Below are 19,435 nucleotides of genomic sequence, written 5' to 3'. Positions count from 1 at the left end.
AGCATCAATTATATCGTCAGTTATATCGTTATCGCAAATTTTCAAATGTATAATATTTTTGGTCATATCACCCGTGCTCTATTCTGTACTATGACTGACCGATGACAAAGTATAACTTTATTTCTGTACTTAAGACATTACAATAAGAGTTGCAGTGATTTTATCTTTTTCTATTGCCTAATAATAGTTTCACAGTACAAAAGACTACTGAAGCTGTGGTTTGACTTTAATTGCTGACATCAATAAACACCTATCCCATCCCAGTCTTTAGTTCATAATAGTCACCTGGATGTTCTTATGATAATCTCTGCCCCAGTTATTCCTTTAAATGTATCATAAGTCATAGCACATGAAGCATATTTAACAATGTATTGCAACTGATCTTCATTTAACTGATATGTAAATGAAGTTTGTTTATTAAGCGCTTTTCATAGACAGCCAGTCACAAAGTGCTGTACACAAAAGGCTAAAATAAACAGAATGTTAGGTACCAATATAGACACTACCAAAGGTTAAATAAAACACAGTAAGATTTTTTTTTCGGTTTATTCTGTAATGTAAAGCTGTTAAAATTGTGTATATATATATATATATTAGGGCTGCCACAAACGATTATTTTGATAGTCGACTAGTCACCGATTATTTTTGCGATTAGTCGACTAATCAGATCATCATCCATTGGACGTACAGCTTATTGCACCAGCAGCATCTGGTCTTATATAACTATCATTAGCTTACAGCTTGAAGTGTTTGTGCTAACTAAAAATAAAGACAAGATGGTAGTTTATTAATTTTTAATGAAATTTGCAGATTGTTTCGGTGAAGTTTAATAAACTCCTTGCTTTCTAAAATATAACAGGACACCGGAGTATATTCTCCAGCGTCTCACACTTCTGATAATCAGCTGTCTGCTTGACAGTTTTAGCTGTGCAAAAACTATAACTTTAATCTCAGCCAAACCGATTTACTCAGGAACAAATAAAATACTGAAAAAAGCCAAACAATAACATTTAAGTTATCTAAGTGACTTATATATATGTTTAACCTGACTAGCAAAAGACGGCGGTGGGTTTGAAAACGATTTGCCGGGAGTCCGGTGTTCTCACGGCTCTAGTTAGCCTTGCCCCCGCCTAGCTAACGAGCTAGTGGGTAACAGACGTCTCCGAAAACGTCAGAGCGCTTTTGAAAATATGTGGTGTCTTGATAAACTGAGCAGATATTTGAGGTTTACACAGCTACATTCTCGCCTGAAAATATGTTAAACGTTTATTTTGTGACCCAGAAAGAATAATAAGAGTAAAGTTAAAACTAACTAGCTGCCGCCATTGTTGACAACTGCGCTGGGCTGCGCTATGAATCCGGTTGTTCAGTCTGACGTCACTAGCCGTGTCTGGGTCTAAACTCTGCTGCGGGTCCATATATCAAACGATCACTGTGGCATTACTGAGAGTTGAAAAACTGTCTAAAGTCTTTCATCTTTAATAAAATGATCAGCGTTCTGCTCTACCAGGTGTAACAATTGAGTTTAACATCCAGGCATCCATGAAAACGGAATTTATGATATTTAACAGAGTTAGAAGTTAGCAGGGAGTTAGCTCGCTAGCTTCTATCTAAATACAATATAGCATGTCCTGACTGCGGGGTTTTGGAAACAAATTAAAACGTACAGCTCTGCTATCACTTCCAGCATAAATGAAGACAGAAAACTAAACAGCAGTGATGTTTGTAGGGTTACTGAAGTTGGGCTAGCTGGTATATAATGATGTGCTACGTGACCGCTAGCGACATAGCTATGTTAGCATAATATAAACAAGCTAACTTTTTTTTCCACTCGATAAAAGTTAACGTGAGTGTTCTCGGTGGTCAGAAACAAATGTAATCGCATGGCAGGATGCTGTAAAAGGACCAAACTTCAGCCAGGAGAACAACTGAGATAATCCATCCACAATACGAGGTTAGTCATTCATATACTGCTGCATGGGCTGGGCTGTAGTTACATCCTAAGGTTTTAAAAACTGAGCTTAAATAAATGATTAGCGGTAATAAAAGCCGAGGGAGGTCAACAGGGATCACTGACTGTTTTAGGAGCTTTTTGAGATCAAATAGAAGAAAATACATAACATTAAACATGTTAACAACACAAAAGCCATATTAAACGCAGACTACTTTAGACCCGGAAGTAGGATTCGTCGCGTCATCACTGAACAACCGGATTCTGGGACACAGCTTCTTCTTCTTCGGGGTTTAACGGCAGCTGGCATCCTTGGACATGCAGTGCTGCCATCTTCTGTTTCAGTCCGTTATTACACTCTTAAATCCTACTACTCATTCCTGCGTCCTTTGTGATCTTACAAAGCTTCAAACGATGCGTCGACTATTAAATTAGTCGTCGACGATTTTAATAGTCGACATAATCGTGACTAGTCGACTAATCGTGGCAGCCCTAATATATATATATATATATATATATATATATATATATATATATACATACACCTCCTAGTGTAAGTAAAGTAAGTAAATGTTGAACTTGTGCCCATCCCCTGTCCTAACCATAATTAATATTGTGGTTTACATTATTTGAGATCAGGGAGCCGCTGCAGTGCCTGATGTCCAAGGCCCATTGACTTTCTTACAGTATAACCCTGCTGGAAATGCCAGAACATTACTCACCCTGCTCGTTTTTGCCAACTCAATGCATTATTCTTACCCACTTAACTGCATCTGATTGTATATATTTGCAAAAAAGCACCCCGGTGTATAATATGCAGTATACCTCAAATGGATTCACTTGAATATGAATACCTGAGTACTGAGATTCGTTGTTATTTATGACATGGGACCCCCTCCATCCAGGCACAATGCCGCATCATCTGTCACTGTCACTGCTTTTATTTGACTCACTTTCAAAGTGTGGTTACTTCAGATAGGGAGAGAGCTGGTCACATTCATAAGTGCACCGAGGCAATCTGTGAGCCTAAATGACAACAGCAGAGCACACATAGTTAGAGTTGAAGCCTTCGATTACCCCTGTGGGTGCCCTCGTAAGAAGGCTAACTGCTGCTCTGCTCTGCTCAGCACATTTCCCGTTCCTTCAAGAGCTCTCGTCTCTCGCTCATCTCATCTAAACAACCGGCGGCTCCTCTGTGACTCCCAGTGCCGCCATTCTCCTCCTCTCTTTCTGACACTGTACAATGCACAACACTTGGCCAAAAAGAAAATGGACAGAATTGAAGTGTCATAAAAAGCCCATTTATGTCCCAAATGTGTCTTCAAGGCAGAGAGCTTTGAGGTTTTTCTTTTTTTTTTATTTCGGCACAACTGGCAAAGGGATGTTGATTGCTGTTTCTCAGTGCTTCCACCAGGGAGATGTGATGCCTTGCAAAATGACTGAAAAAAAAAGTTTTTTAAGCAGACAGAGAGATGTTTGGAAGCTAGTGAAATTTCTCCCCAGTCAGGCATAACTAATGCTCAAACAGGAACTTTAGCTTTTTTGTTTCCATTTTGTTAGGATTCCTGTGATGCTCAAATACATTATTCTCACGCAAGCAGAGAAGGAGGATGGGTTTTAAATGCCATTCTCTGTAGCAGTCACCTTTAGGATCTAATTGAGGCAGGTTGTGTTGCAACACATTCGTGGTTGAAGATATGGCAGCCTCATTTCCACGACTGCTTTGAGCATGTTATATGGAATTACATTTTTGTATTTGGGCAACCAGTGAGCAACCTCCAGTTGCTATGGAAGAATGTATTGTAACGGCTCAAGGGGAGGGGTCACTAACCCAAAGACTCATGGGACTGTTCATGCTGGTGTTCATGTGTCATAACAGCTATTCCAGTCATTTTGTGTTGCTTTCTCATTGTTATTGCTGTGAATCGCAGCTGTAATTGTGCCCTAATAGGCTGGCCAGTGCTAGATCCTAGGAGAACTGGTCACAGAAACCTCCTTGTGATTACTTTGGTTGTTAGCGTGTTGTCAGAGTTGCCTGTAGATTGCATGGATGACAGTGACTTGTCTGCAAAGTTGCTTGATAACTTACCACAGAGTGACAGGGAAACTTTACAAAAATGCAAATCAAAGTAGAAACGAAGACCACAAAGTCTGAAACCAACAAGTATCAAATGGCGCAAACTTTAGTTTGAAGGTTAATTATTTTCATTTACAGTTTGTATTGCTCTCCAAACAGTTTCACAACTTCTCAGTGAGTAGTTGATGAGTGTTTGAGGACAAGTTAGTGTCTTCCATGCAAACTACAGAAGGCTACAACCAAAGCAATCGCAAGGACGATTCTGGGCCAGGACCGCATAGCTCTTTGTGACCATATACAATTTTTGCCTAACAACCGTTGGTTATCATGAGGTTACTCATCAGTTTTGGGAATGGGTCTTAGCAAATGATTTCACAGAAGCTGCCAGCAACCTCCAGCAACCATTCTCAGCCAGTTGGGTAATACTCATATTCTCTAGTTGCGAGGTGGTTGCTAACTGGCCTCTAGTCTGTGCGAATATGCCTTGAGAGAAAATCTAAATATGTATTTTTAATATTTGAAAGAATATTTATTCCTTTATGATGGAGACTTGTTTAGAATTGCTGTTAGTTTACCTGTCTGTCTTTCTAAGAGTAAATATCTTTAAATCTGTTGACGTTCGATCTCATGTGTATGTTGTGTGTTTGAAAGGTGAGTTGAGAAAGACAGTTTTTTTCAGACTCAGATTTTATCGACATAAATAACCAAAGGCCATTTTGGAACTAAAAAGTCTATATGATTTGTCAGAAGCAAAAACAACTCAAGTCGCGAACAAACACAGGGCACAGACTTATCGCTGCTATCTGTAGGGTATGAAGCTATGCCCTATCCATCTCAGTCGGGTCACAATACTTCATTTTCCCTCATTTTTCTGAAAGGGGAAAATATGATTCCACCTATCGATTGCTGCGTAAATGTGTTGCCTAGTGATGAAAGATGAGGTGTGCTTTGCTTTTATGTGATCCAATTAACCTCCAGCTAGGAGAGGGCTTTCTGCTGTGCCCTGCTTCTCCTGCAGTGTCGGAGTGCATGTGATGGGCACTTGGAGTGATTAGTGTTCCTGTGTGTTTGGATTTTGTTGACATATCATCCATGTCATTTCTCTAACCAGGGGATTATATTGCTATGGAGCTTAGCTTTATATCTAGTAGCCAGCAGTGAATGGAAGATGGCAAACTTTTTTTCTTTGTGGCTGTAAAAAAATAGGCATTTGTAAATTAGGTGATTGTTTTGAGCAATAAACAAATAAATTATGGGGTGATGATGCATTTATGTAGCTTTTTGAGCGGTTGGGTGTTGTAATAGCATAACACTCGTTTATAACAACTGAAATACCTTTCTCCAGTAACTTAGTGTTACTTAAGTGGTGTGCTGCTTAGTGGTTTTGGACACATTCAGCCTATTTCTCCCCTTTATGTGTTCATAAGGCTTTATCAGAAGCTGTCTTTGATAAGGTTTAAACTTCTTGACTTTGCCAGTGGCATTTTCTCTATCTGAGGAGCAGCTGACATTTATATCCAGCCCTCCATGAGCTCGAAAATACCTTTTTTTTAAGATTTCATTGTTCTGTGGCTGAGAATAAGAAAGTTACCTCTCATGCTGACCGACAGTAGGTCCATTGATAGTGACTTCGAGGTCCCTTAAGCAGTTTCTCTACAGTGCACATAGAGCAAATGTTTAACCAAAGGAAATGCCATGTAAAGATCACGTCCTAATGTTTTACCTTGTGGACTTATGAAAATTTGGGATTTCAAAAGCTTTTTAAATGTCAGTATTAGAAGAGGAAAAACAAGATGTGCCATCTTCTTCAAAACACCATAATCAGTAAAGTAAAAATGTGGGCACCACCTGATGCAAAAGTGAGCAACACCATTAGCAACCATCAAAATAACATATTGTTGGTTTTTTATTTGTTTTTGGGTTTTTTTTTTAAAGACTGTTTTTTGTTTCTCAGAAATTTTGAATAGGTGCTCAGATTTTCTTTTTGCATTTCTTGTAGAGTTCTCTGAAAAGCTTGACTGTGGTTTGTTTGACAGATTTGTTTAAAAGTGGACTTTGAAGATATATTTTTAACACTAAACATAATTACACCTAAATCATTTATTTATACATTTTTGTATAATTATTTTGATAGTCGACTAGTCAGATCATGCATCAATTCGACGTAAAACGTACAGTTTATTGCACCAGCATGCATCTGCTCTTATATAACTATCATTAGCTTACAGCTTTAAGTGTTTCAGGTATGTGCTAACTAAAAATAAAAACAAGATGATAGTTTATTGAATTTAAATTAAATTTGCAAATTGTTTCGGTGGAGTTTAATAAACTCAGCCGTCTGCTCCTTGCTATCTAAAATATAACAGGACACCGGAGTATATTCTCGAGTGTCTCACACTTCTGATAATCAATTGTCTACTTGATGTTTATTCAGTCATGTAAAGACTATAACTTTAATCTCAGCCAAACCAATTTACTGAGGAACAAATAAAATACTGAAAAAAGCCAAACAATATAATTTTTAAGTTATCTAAGTGACTCATATATATTTAACCTGAGTCGCGAAAGACGGCGGTGGGTTTGAAAACGATTTGCCGGGAGTCCGGTGTTCTCACCGGCTCTAGTGAGCCTTGAACCCCGGCTAGCTATCGAGCTAGTGGGTAACAGACGTCTCCAAAAACTTCGGAGCGCTTTTGAAAATATGTGGTGTCTTGATAAACTGAGCAGATATTTGAAGTTTACACAGCTACATTCTCACCTGAAAATATGTTAAACGTTTATTTTGTGACCCAGAAAGAATAATAAGAGTAATATTAAAACTAACTAGCTGCCGCCATTGTTGACAACTGAGCAGGGCCGCGCTACGAATTCTGGGACACGGTTTCTTCTTCTTCGGGGTTTAACGGCAGCTGGCATCCTTGTACATGCAGTGCTGCCATCTTCTGTTTCAGTCCGTTATTGCACTCTTAAATCCTACTACTTATTCCTGCGTCTTTTGGGATCTTACAAAGCTTCAAACGATGCGTCGACTATTAAATTAGTCGTCGACGATTTTGATAGTCGACGTAACCGTGACTAGTCGACTAATCGTGGCAGCCCTATTTGCAACAATGCTCAGTGAGTAGTTGAAATGCAGTTATTTCCAATACAAATCTATACAGTGAAGACCGACATTAAAGGCGTAGCCCAATTGTCTAAATGCATCATCTGTTTTTCTTAGACTATTCATTGAAAAAATAAGAATGGAAAAACAAATGAGCATTTTTGCATTGTTAGTCCTTACCTTTCCTTTCACTATATTAAAATAATACAATAAGGTTGGATTTGGTCTGAAAGCTTGAAAGTCAAGGCTGGGGTGACTCATATCTCCGCCATTAATATAAAAGGAAAAGATATTATGGCATTATAGGCATTTGGATTGATATTTTCTGTTGAAGTCTTTTCCAAGTAAGAAGACAGCTGACGAGCTTTGCATGGTCTAGTTTCTTGGCAAATGTTTGCAAAATATCCTGTGAAATCAGTCTAACCTTAAAACAGTTTGGTTTGAATTGTCTCTCCTGGGCTTTCCTATTTGTCATCCTCAGAACTGAAAGTTAATGTGTGGAACCCATGGTAACGGCTGAAAATCGCCTCTTACATCTGGTAGATTTTGGAAGTGCGTCTTAATGGCAATCACAAGTCTCTTCAGAGTCTCAGGAGAGGCTCCTGTGTCTCCTATAGTTTACACCCTCTGAAATCTTCAGTCACTTTTCTGGTCAGGTTGCCAAGGAGGTCATCTTGTGCACCCCAGACTCATCAGACAAGACGAGCTCTTCACGCTTTTATAGGCAACTAGACCTCTTAAGGTGCCTCAGTAATTGAACAAGGTTGTCAGTGAAAAATTGAAGCTATTTATTTTCCCTGCTCTCTTAACAATAATGCTTACACCTTAAAACAAGCTGGCTAAAATATACCGTTGAGCCTTTGGGGTTGACTTGCAGCTCTGCATTTATATAATACAGTCAGAATTTTCTATTGTCTATTGTTTATGGCAATAAATGAACACGTGTTGTTTTAGTGTCTTTTTGTGACTACTGCCACTACTCCATTGATCTGTTATTTAGAAAAATGCATTGCCGGTGCTTTGTCACACAGTGACAACACAAAGTCTATGCAGCTCAGCAGGAACTTTATTCCATTTTACAATCCTTTATATACAGTCACAGGTCAGTGCCTTTCCAGCTATGGTGTTGCTTGTCCAGCGATCATCACTTTCATCAAAGTGATGGCAGATTTCCAGCGTCTTTGGCCCTCATGATTATTTGCTAACCCACAAGGTTAAGAAAATAATGCTATAATGCTGTCTTTACAGGCAGCAGCGAAAACATCATTAAAAGCTTTACAATATTACAAGACAGTATCAGTAGGGGTACATGGGCAAGTAGTAGTAATATTTTTTCTGTATTTTTGGTATGATGACATGCAACCTTAAATACCGTCTTTTTAAATCACTCATTACCTGCCTCATTCTGACCTCATTCTGACCTCCTGTTTACTGGCTATCATCTTGACCTCCCTCTCCTTCTTCAGGACAACATCACATAATTATAAATCTCGGCATCACCTATACCGTCCTGATTAATATTAAACCTGCCCCACAGCTGCAGAAAATGCAGGCAGCATTATTACTTGTAAATAGTTCAATGAAGTATTCATACATTTGAAGTAATACAATTACTGAGACGCAAGGATTTTAATACACTTCAATTATCCTCAGGCAAGGCCTAATTTTAGCCAGTGTAAACAATAGCTTTTGTCTCTTAATAAAATGTTATTCAGGAACTCTGAATGTACAATAGTGTAGAGTACTAACTAGTTAATTACCACCAGTAGTTAATTTAAATGCTTCACTTTAAGAGTGGCTGAAATCACATTACAAGAGTCTCCCAGGCTTAAGCACCTCTGAGCCCCCGAGTTGAATAATGCTGGGCAGACACTGTGCGATTTTTTCAGTCGCGCGATTCAGCTCCTGCTCAAACTGTACGATTGACTCGCAGGGGTTAGAAGTTCATAGGACACGATGCAGGGTCTCACACTATACGGCTCGATGCTCTGATGCGACCTGAGTGCTCACACTGTGCGTCCATAAAATGAAGGTTATAACAGAAATTCTGTCGCTCGCTCTCCCTCTCTGTCTTTCACTCACACAGACACGCACACCACCACCATCAACTTTGCTAAATTGCTAATGAAAAACACTGATCAGGCAGCTGTGATTGAGCAGCATTGTAAATCCAACTATTTTCACAGTTGTTGTGGTCGCGATAATTTTGTGAGGCCACATGGAAAAGGCTCGGATGAGCTTTCCAAAGTTCTACAAGTTGTGCCTCCATCGCTTGTGTCCAGATCACACGCTGCACTGCCGTGCTGCGCCGTCTTTTTCACTGACATTTGTGTTTGCGCGTGCGCAGTGTGAGAAACTGCAGTGACACCCTCACGACCAAGCAATTGATGATCGGGAGCTGGTCGTGAGGTGTTAATCGCTTCTCGTTACCCCACGTATACTACACGATGCACGACGCACGATGAAGGCCAAAATCGGGCCGATCGCCAAAACGGTCGCATGACTCAAAAATCGGCTCAAAATGGGTCAAAAATTGCACAGTGTAAGCCCAGCATAAGCAGTTTAAAAAAGGAAATATTTGTTCATCAAGTGGAAGAGAAGACATTCTTGACTTAAGGATTGCACTTGAGATAAAAATTAATTGATCATCATTCAGCTGAATACAGTTCATCCCAAGACATGTGGTGGGGTGTAGTTTTAGCCAGCTGGAGAGGGAAAGGTGGGGCACAGTGATTCAGGGACTAGTGCCAGGTGGAGCAATTTGCACGCCTGCTGTGAACGTTCTAATCCACTTCCCTTCTTATTCGGTAGTGCACTCGAACCTGAGAGACACACACACATGCTGAAAAGCCACAGCTCCGGTTGCCTGCCACTTACAAGAAAGCAGAGGTTGGAGTTGTAGAGAGTGCACCCACGGTAACTCATAATTTTGAGTTATTCTGTGTGTACCTTGAAAAATAAACATGTGTGTCTTAAAAAAATACTTTAAAAGTCTGTCTGTAGACGTTGACATAGTGGTGTGACAACACAAATGTCTGAATGACACTTAATGAAAGTGTTTGCTGAGACATTTCAGGTATAGTGGCTAAACTGTTAGTGAGCTTCCTAAAGATTTAATGCAGTTGTTATACAAACATCCCACATAGCAAGCAGGTCTGGCCCGGATCTGGCATCAACCTGGCACTTCTGACTGACTGGTGTCATGGCAGGGTGTATGTCAACCAGATGTGGGCCAGGTCTGGCAATGATGGCACTGTTTATGTTCCTATTTTCCTATTTTAGTTAGAAGACCCAAATAGTTGGATAGAGCACTTTCAGTAATCCCAGACAGTAGAGGAGCGGTATAAAAGAATCAGTCCATTCACTGTCTGAATAGAGTTTTGTCATGTTACTTTTGCACTATTATCTTCCGGCACATGTTGTTATTACATGGCTTGATTAAGGTACACATTAGGCTGACATCTGGGGCCAGAGCTGAAACTGTTCTGGGCCAGCACAGGACCACATAGTGTGTCTGCAACTGGCCTTGTGCTGGCCCATGTGTGGGCCTCATCTGGCAAACCAGATCTGGGCCACCAAAGGGCCATCATTCTTTGCGGTATGTGGGCCATGTGTGGGCCATTGTGTGGGCCATACCAATTTTGCTTTGTGGGATAGGGTTTTTATTTGGGTTTACATTCACCTGTGTATTAATCTAATGTTGATAGCTGCTACATGGGTGAGACACACACCTTGGTAATTTTTAAGTGTTGTTTAAACAGGACTTGAGCTTGATGCCATTAATAAACATGCTGAAAAAAAGACTGGCTCTTGTGGTCTTTTGATGATAACATTGTCTTAGGACATTTTAGAACCCATCATGTACTAAAGCAGAACCGTTTGAGCTAAACAGGGAATTAGATCAGATTTAGGACTGGATTTACTAACCGTTCGTGCCATCGTGAAATCCTCTTTTGGCATTAAAAAGCTTCTGTAGGTATTTACTAAAGCAGGGGCAGTTTTCCAACTGATAGACGTGGATGCAGGTAATCTTACTTACTATAAGTTTCCTTTTCAGAGTGCAAAATTCTGGGAGGAGAGTATGTAAATGAATCACACAAATATGATTTACAAAGGTTGCACCACTGTTTACTCCAAGTTGTCCTGAATGTAATGCCTGGAAAAAAATCATGTATTATGTGCCCAGTGTAGCTGAGATATCTGCCAATAGGAAAATTCATTTATTTAGAATGAGAAGGGTAGAGAATGAGAAGGGTAGAGTTTATCAGAAAGAGCATATAATTGGTGCGAGTTGATGGCTCAGAGCTGTCCGTGCACTGTGAAAGCTTTGGCCATGTCCTGTAACTCTTCACTGACTCCTCCACCCTGCATGTTTAAAGATGAATCCTACATGCTTCTTGTCTTCAGTAAAACTAGCATTTTGATAAAACAGAGCCTAACTTAACTGGACTGAGCCGAGCGTCAGAGAGAAGAGGAGAATCCCATTACGAAATGCATAGAAGGTTGCTTCTTTTTTTTATAGGCAGCCGGGTTTCTTTACAGAGATGAGGTTTGCAGTGTGCCAGGAATTTAGTCACATTTATACACAGAGAAAGCTCCTCAATGAAAAAACATCTTTTCCCTGGTATCAGGTCTGTTGTCAGATTAAAATATTGGTCAGAATGCAGCAATTAATGAGACTGAAGCAGACTTGAAGTGTTAGATCAGTGTGTGAATGTTACAATATATTTTATTGACTTTAATAAATGACTGCAGCCTCAGACCGCTGCAAAAAAATTAAAGAGGGGTGCGCTTGGCGCGGTAACAGTAACTTCATTAACACTGGGCTGGTTCTATATCTGATGCTAAATAATGTTTGTCACATGTCCGCAGTTATACACTCATTTCAGCTTTATATGGTGTAACAGACTGCAGTTTTCACAAGCAGTCTTTTTACCAGAAGACTCTACTTTTGTACCAGATTCTTCTTCAATTGTCTCTTATTGATATTTTGTTAGCAGATATAGTGCAGCCTCATCTCATCCCATCATCATGGACCATTTAATTTCACTGTCCCTTTAAGAATGCTGCTCTTTATTGAAATGAGCTATCTACGTGTTTGTTTATAAATTAGAGCAGCGTCAGGAGATCACCTACAGGACTTTCTGTTCCCATGGGCACAGTTATATGATTGGAGACCTTAGATTTTACATGCCAGTTTTGTCAGTGACCACTAATTGTTTTCATTTCTGTGAAACATTAGTCTGGGAGAGTAGCATCAGCAGGTTGGGAGGCATTAAACCTTTGTAGGTGCTTCTAAAGGAGGTGAGAACAATGTTGTGCTAGATTTACAAAAAACAAAATTGTAATCAGAGTATCATAATAAAGGCATGCGGCCCATCCTGTAATGTTCTTGCTGTAATTTTTTACTTTTCTTAACACAAACAGTGCACCACCACCACCCTCTTGCCCTGCCCCATTCCAATCTTTGTTGCTGTTCGGGTTTTCCTACCTCTTACCTCAGTCTCCATTTATAAATCTCATTAAAAAAAATGCTGTTTGATTAGTGACTTACTGAAGTTGGCCAGCCTAATATGTTTGATCAGGGAGTGGTTGCAAGATGCACACATGGTGGAGGATAAAGATAGGATGAGAGGAGGAGGAGTAGGAGGGAGGCTGAAGGGAGATGAAGGGCTTATATTTCTTGGGTGAAGTTCTACTTAGGTCGCCAGGGATAAAAACAGGTGATTATAAGAAACGGTTTGATTTGGAGCCACACATGTCTGTCTTGGGGACACGAATGCGTCAATACCATGTTGGGGTTTATTTTAGAAGTTGCTTGCTGCATGGTGTGAAATGATATGGGAAAAAACATTTTAATCTCCATTCCCATTGCTGCCATAGGCCTTTTGCCTCATACTGCATGTATATAACATCAAGTCAGTAAATCCCAAGTTTCACATCTGTCTAATGATGAGGTCTGGTTCAGCTGTTTGTTTGATATGTGATCAGATTCCTCAGGCCACATCCTGAGGGATTGGCAGTGCCCAAAATTACTCCTGTAGAGTTTACAGCCAGGATTTAGCACATGGAGTTAAGCTATCTACACAAATCATTCCCTTTTTCATTTGCAGAAACAGTCCTACAGACATGATTTACAAGTACAGTGCTGCTTACATGAAATCCAAGGGCAACTCAAGGCTACAAATCACACTGACTTTGCCTCTCTGTTTACGATGTCCTCTTGGTGTCATAGAAAGGGACATATTCTAAATCTCAAGTTACAAATTACAGCATTTTTTTTCCTGTTGTATTTAGTTTCATCTGTGTCATAGTAAGTGGAAACTAGGACAGTGTGTCACATCCCCCAGAGAAAAGGATAGACAGGAAAATCCTTTCACTCGGCTGTAAGCGTGATCCAGCACCGACTAAGGGCCGGCTCGCCCCTTGACCACGGTCTCAGTTTTGTCACTCGCAAACACAGTTTTCTGAGTAAAAGCTATGCAGCAGCAGTCACTGACTGTACGCTGTCTCGGCACACAGAGGGTGACTAATTTTAAGGTGTGATTAGCTTGAAGGTGTGCCACATGAATACAAACATGAAAGCGACTGCTTAGAAAACTAATTCATATTTATGATTCATTCTTATTCTTTTTCATTTATCAGAGGCAGACATTTTACTATTAATGCATATGATTATAAAGAAGAAAGACGCCTGTAATTAGCTTCAGCTGTGTGGGTGTTTGTTATTTAGGCAGCAAACACAATTTTATTTAGCTGGGGTGGTGGCACAAGCAATATTTAGAACAATACTTAATTATTTCAGAATAAAATGGAAGCCGTGTGCTTGATTGCTGATTTTTTATTTTTTTGCCACTGACTTTTCAGTACAAATCCTGACCTGCATTTCAATAATGCCACAACAGACCAAACTGTTGTGATTCCCGGTCCGATGGTGTAAGTTCCCAGGGGGTTAGGCTAGATGGAACTGGTAGTTAACTAACCAACAGCCAAAGGCAACAGATAAATAAATTATACAGATACATAACAGTGAAAGTCCTTGACATATTGTAGAAACATTTTTAACTTTTCTCACAACATAATGCATGACTTTGAAACAGATTAGTAGATATAGAGGTAGAAATGAGGGGATAGAGGGCCTCCTGGTTTATCAATAACCCTTAAACAGGCTCATAATTTTTTTGCTGTGTTATTTGAAACAACCTATGCAAGGTTAAATACAAATGTGAAAGCTCGATTTTTCCCTGCCGCCCAATTTAAAGGTGTAAATGTTAACACTTATTTGGCAGCTAGAGGATGCCTACCTTTAGATTTTATCTACAGCTCATTAAAGTAGCTTGCACAGCCTAGAAATTGGTAGTTTTTTAATGGGGCAGCTCTTGCATAAACAGTTGCTTAACTATAAGTTTTAAATAGGTAATCTGAAGGTATATGCTAAATTGTAGCTCAGGTGTAATGTGAAAGAAGTTAAAGACCGGGAATATTATAAATCATTCACTTATGGATTTGTTTAAAAACGAACAATAGACATTTCACTGTAGGGGAAAAAAAGGATGGATGAATACAGCAGTCCACGTGAGAGTTGGGTGACCGTCAGGAAAGATGTTAGACACAGTGCTGCTTATGAGGTTAACACCTGTGACACCTGCAGTGTCCACCTGCAGTACTGCATAGTATGCGGCTAAGTTGGAAAAACAGAGCTGTGTAGTTGCAGCTTTCACTTCTCCAGACTCAAGATACACTGCTGCTGGTGCGAGAGGAGAGAAGCAACAGGGAACGATTCACAGTGGGGTACATTAGCTGAACAAATTCAGGTAAATTGTGTTTATTCACAACACTTGCCTGGTTTACCTTTATCTTTAAGGCTTATTTAAAATAAGAATTTCATTTTGCAGTGTAAAATGCTGTGTTTATTTTTACTGTGCATATGACAATAACATTTCTTCAAGGAAGAATAATCCCCCTACCCCCAAACTCCCTCCCTCATCATTTCATGTAAGGTTTTGGGAAGCTAGTTTAACCCTTTACTGCACTGTTTCTGAAGTGTTGCTCTTCTGTCTGGAGCTGTTCGTCTGGCAAGCTTGTCATTGCTTTTTGGGCCATGGATTGTCACAAATCACCACCATGCCACATCTCCCACAGCATGCAGGGTCCAGGACAGAAAATCAATGGACTCTCATGGGCAACTCCATCAGTGCACTGATGGTGAAGAGAAGAGGGTGGGGGTCAGGTCTGCAGAATGAGGAGAGGGAGAGATGGAAGCAGGTTTTATGGTGTTATTTTTGTGCCACTATTCTGAGCGCAAGTAAAAAAAAAATTGAGCGCACGTAAAATAATGAATTTTGTTCACTCAAATTCAGCTTTTCTTCGCTCAAAATAAATTTCTCCTCAAAATGCAACACTTGCACCTGCAAACTTTTTTTTACATGCGCTCAATTTTTTTTTAGGTGAGCTCAGAATAGTGGCACAAAAATAACGCCATAGGTTTTAGGGGCATGTGAGGCCCGATTTAAGAGCATGTTTAGCCAAACAACGAGAATAAAGAGTAATACTGAAAGAGATGAACGCCTTTGCATCTTTTGAAATCGAAAGGGTTTTGTCACCAAAACCAAGCACATACTGAGCACAAACATATGACAGAGCCATGCTTTTCCAAAGATGTGAAATATTCTGTAGATATATACAAAGTAGGGTTCATCCAAAAACCATATGTCACATAAGCTGACAAAGGCAAACAGCTGTTTTCTTCTTTGGTTAACCCAGCTGTTCTCCAACGTTTCTCCAATACTATCCATTATCACAAAGTTGTTCACTCTTTGTTTTTTATCTATGGCACATCTACGTACCAAATATTCAAATATTTTCAGTTTGGAAGACTTCAACTTTCCATATCTGATATATGTGAAATATGAAAATGAAAATGTTGGAATAACATACAGGAGTGCCGGAAACAAGAAGATGACAATGTATGAAAGTTAAAATAACAGGACGGAGAAATTAAAGGAGAGTGGGGGTGGGGTGGGAGATTGAGTTAGCGCACCATAATGAAAAGGATTGAAAGCAGGAGGGAACATGGACAAGCCTGATAAGCAAGTGACTGAGAAAGACGTAAGTGTTTTGGATTGTGTCGAGCAAATTCTTCCAAATAAGAGCAGTGGCTCATGAAAGTGATATCATATGGAAATGTCTCCAACACACCATTTAACATTCACTGCTGGAACTGACTGTAGATATGATTGCCTCAGGTTGCAGGCAATGCATGCAAATGTTATGTAAAATATGAAGTGTTGGCTTCCCTTTTCTGAATTATTTCATCCAAATTTTCTCATTAAGGTTTTAGATTTCACACCTCAATTTGATTTTACTGATACAATTTGCAAAATGAAGCTTACTTTCACAGCTACTAGATCCCTGGTAGAGATTTTTTCCAGTCTGTGAAATAAAGGCTAACAGGTTATTGTCATTTTATGTTTTTGTTTCAGTCGTGGACACCAAGGTGATCCTGGAGGGTTTGCAGAGGCTTGGCCCCACACCAATATATCTACCTGTCAGCTACCGGATCCTCAATGCAGAGTCAGCGTTCTTTTTACAGGAGGCAAACCAGGACTTAATGAGGAACTCCAGCCTCCAGGCTCGCACTGAGTCCTTTTTCATCCACCAGGCCCGGCAGATGCCCTTTGTCAATGCTAGCTATGGACCACTGTCTGTCCAGCAGCCTGTCCCCCTGGAGCTGCTACAGACTTCGCCAGGGCCCTTTAGCACACCCTCTTTCACTTCATCCTCAACAACATCAGTGTCGGCATCGCCTCTCTTTACATTCAACTGGAAGGTGCACACTTACATTATCAGCGAGAGGATTCACCCTAGCTGGCCGAAAGTTCAAGTGCTGTTCTATATTGCAGGCAGGGACTGGGATGATTACAGCACCATCCACAAGCTACCCTGTATCAGGATGTTTGCCTTTCATGAGACTCAAGAGGTGCGTGGAACATGCAAGCTAAAAGGCGATCTGGGGATATGTGTTGCCGAGCTGGAGCCCCTGGCCAGCTGGTTCAGCCCACCTACTGTCAGGCCTGGTAGGCAGAAGGTCTCCGAGGAAGCTCAAGGCACTCCGGTGGAGCTCTACTATATGGTTCAAACCACAGATAACGGAGACTGCACTTCAGAGGATTCAAGAAAGGGCAGCTCTGTCCTCACAGACCAGCCGAGGCCGTTAGGGTACTTTGCAGGGCATACCCCTATGCAGCGCATTGGAAGTGTCAGACTGTTTCAGCCACTGTTGGAGCTGAAACTAGACAATAACTTTGTGGTGATGGCACCCTCCAAACCCATTCGGCAGCGAGAAACAGTCTCAACTTTTCTGGCTCTATCTGCTCTTTCTTCAGTACAAATTTTCACCCTCAGGTGAGTCAACCTCCTCCAGGGAGAACGCAGTTTACTTTGCAGCTGTACTAATGTTTTCTCATTCTCCATTCTCCAATTCAAACAGAAATTGTTTGAAATGCACACAGTTGAAAAGAAGGGTTTCATTTGAATTTTATAAAAAGAACAAATGATATATAAAACCCTTTGAGAACACTAAACATCCAACCCTTCGATAATATACAACATTTACAATTTATCCATGTTTGAAATTGTGCTTAAGCTTATAAAACTTTTCTTAAGAAGTTCTTGGTCATTGTCACACTGTAAAAAGCATCAGACAGGGTAGAACTAATCTTGCAAAATAACAAAATATTATTGTTTCTAAAACAGTGTACTGTCTGAGTAGTTATATTACGCAGATAAATGTGCGCTCTTGTTCATGAAACCATATTCTACAGGGAGAAAAGGTGAAGTGTAATTATCATATTTCCTTTGGCCAGAAACTATGGTCTGGAAAAGCTCTTTTCCCCATAAAGATGACGACCTGCGCTTTACGCTTGATGACAAGTTTTGAGACCTCAGTACATATCAGTAAAAAAATGTAAAAAGTTAAACATAAATAAGTAAATGAAATTAATAACTTTTTTATGTAACACTTTTTGAAACAGAGTTACAAAGCACTTCACAGTTTGAATAAAAGCTACATATTGAAGATAGTGTACGCCAGGGCTTGGCAACCCTGGTCACGCATGCCATGATTAACTGATGGCACGACCATAGCTGGACTGGCCATCGATGGTGATTTTTTTATGGGCCGATGATTTTTTTTTTTTTTTGTAAAGGCATAAACAATGAAAGGTGGTGGATTGGCCAGATGTGTAAATTTAAGTCAGTTGTTTGGTGGTGGCTATGGCGAAGCTTCCACAGAGGCCAGCAGGTGGATGAGAGAAAGGGGAGGCAGGAGGAGGAGACGGCCGCCGGACCGAGTGTCAGGTGAACTGAACTTCAGGTAAGAAGATATGGCCTGCAGTCTATCTGGCTCAGGTATAAACCAAGTTCAGGTGTAGTGTATTTTCGTTGTGCTGACTTTTTACAGTCAATTAGAATAACTCGTACTGCGTACTAGCTAGCATGAGAGAGTTTCTATATTATTCTGCACCTTTACGCTGCACAGCTGCCTCTTCTTCTCTCATTCTCTCTCCTCCCTTTCCTGTTGCTACTTCATCAATCAATCAAGCAATCAATCAATCAATCACGTGCAGGTTGTCCTGCAGTAAAATAGGACCCCCCCCGACCTTACACACACAACACAGACATCACATGGGGATACAGGTCGGAGATCGGTAGCGTTACAGAAAAAAAACACTGAAATATACACTACAATGGGAAAGTACAAGAGATAAAAAAGAGACCTCTACTCATGCTGGGCTCCTGGGAGGACAGCATGAGAACAGGAAACAGAAAAACTCCTCTGCACAAGAAAGCACATAAATGTCCACAGCACAACATTATGGAACACGTGACAAGCCACAGGGTCGGGTGGGGGGTGAGGAGTAATCCGAAGCAAACACAGCAGCCATCCTGCCCAGCGCTACCATTCCAGTGCGGGCTCAGACCCGCCATGTTCCCAGGAGGGAACAAGCATCGAAGGCGTTTGGAAAGGGAGGGGGGATGAGTGTGTGCATATCAGTGTATATGTATGTGTGTGCGTGTCCAGAGTTCAGCTGAGACAGTGTCCTTCGCCCTGCTAGGCTAAGTAAACAGTCTTCCAGCCAACCCAGGTGGCCTTGCATGGAATGGGAAGGAACAGACTAAACACAGTCGTTATCAGGGTGCTTTTGTTCGGCTCCAGCCTTGCGACCGCAGCTGGTGCTGAAAGGGTATCCGCATGAAGTGATGGTGCTTTTTACTTTAGTGCGAACAGCTCATATGATCATGA

General features: G+C 40.5%; 1 protein-coding gene across 1 annotated transcript in view; it reads left to right on the top strand.

The window, feature by feature from the left end:
* The window catches only part of si:dkey-112m2.1 (transmembrane protein 132C), a 184,126-nt gene that overhangs the window by 45,189 nt on the left and 119,502 nt on the right, over positions 1-19,435 (top strand). Inside the window, exon 3 of the mRNA XM_004538248.3 lies at positions 16,614-17,535. Within this exon, the coding sequence (XP_004538305.2) occupies positions 16,614-17,535 (922 nt within the window). The remainder of the gene's footprint in view (positions 1-16,613; positions 17,536-19,435) is intronic.

Source organism: Maylandia zebra, linkage group LG7 (assembly GCF_041146795.1).
Source record: "Maylandia zebra isolate NMK-2024a linkage group LG7, Mzebra_GT3a, whole genome shotgun sequence".
NCBI lineage: Eukaryota > Metazoa > Chordata > Actinopteri > Cichliformes > Cichlidae > Maylandia > Maylandia zebra.
This window is presented reverse-complemented; position numbering and strand designations above follow the sequence as displayed.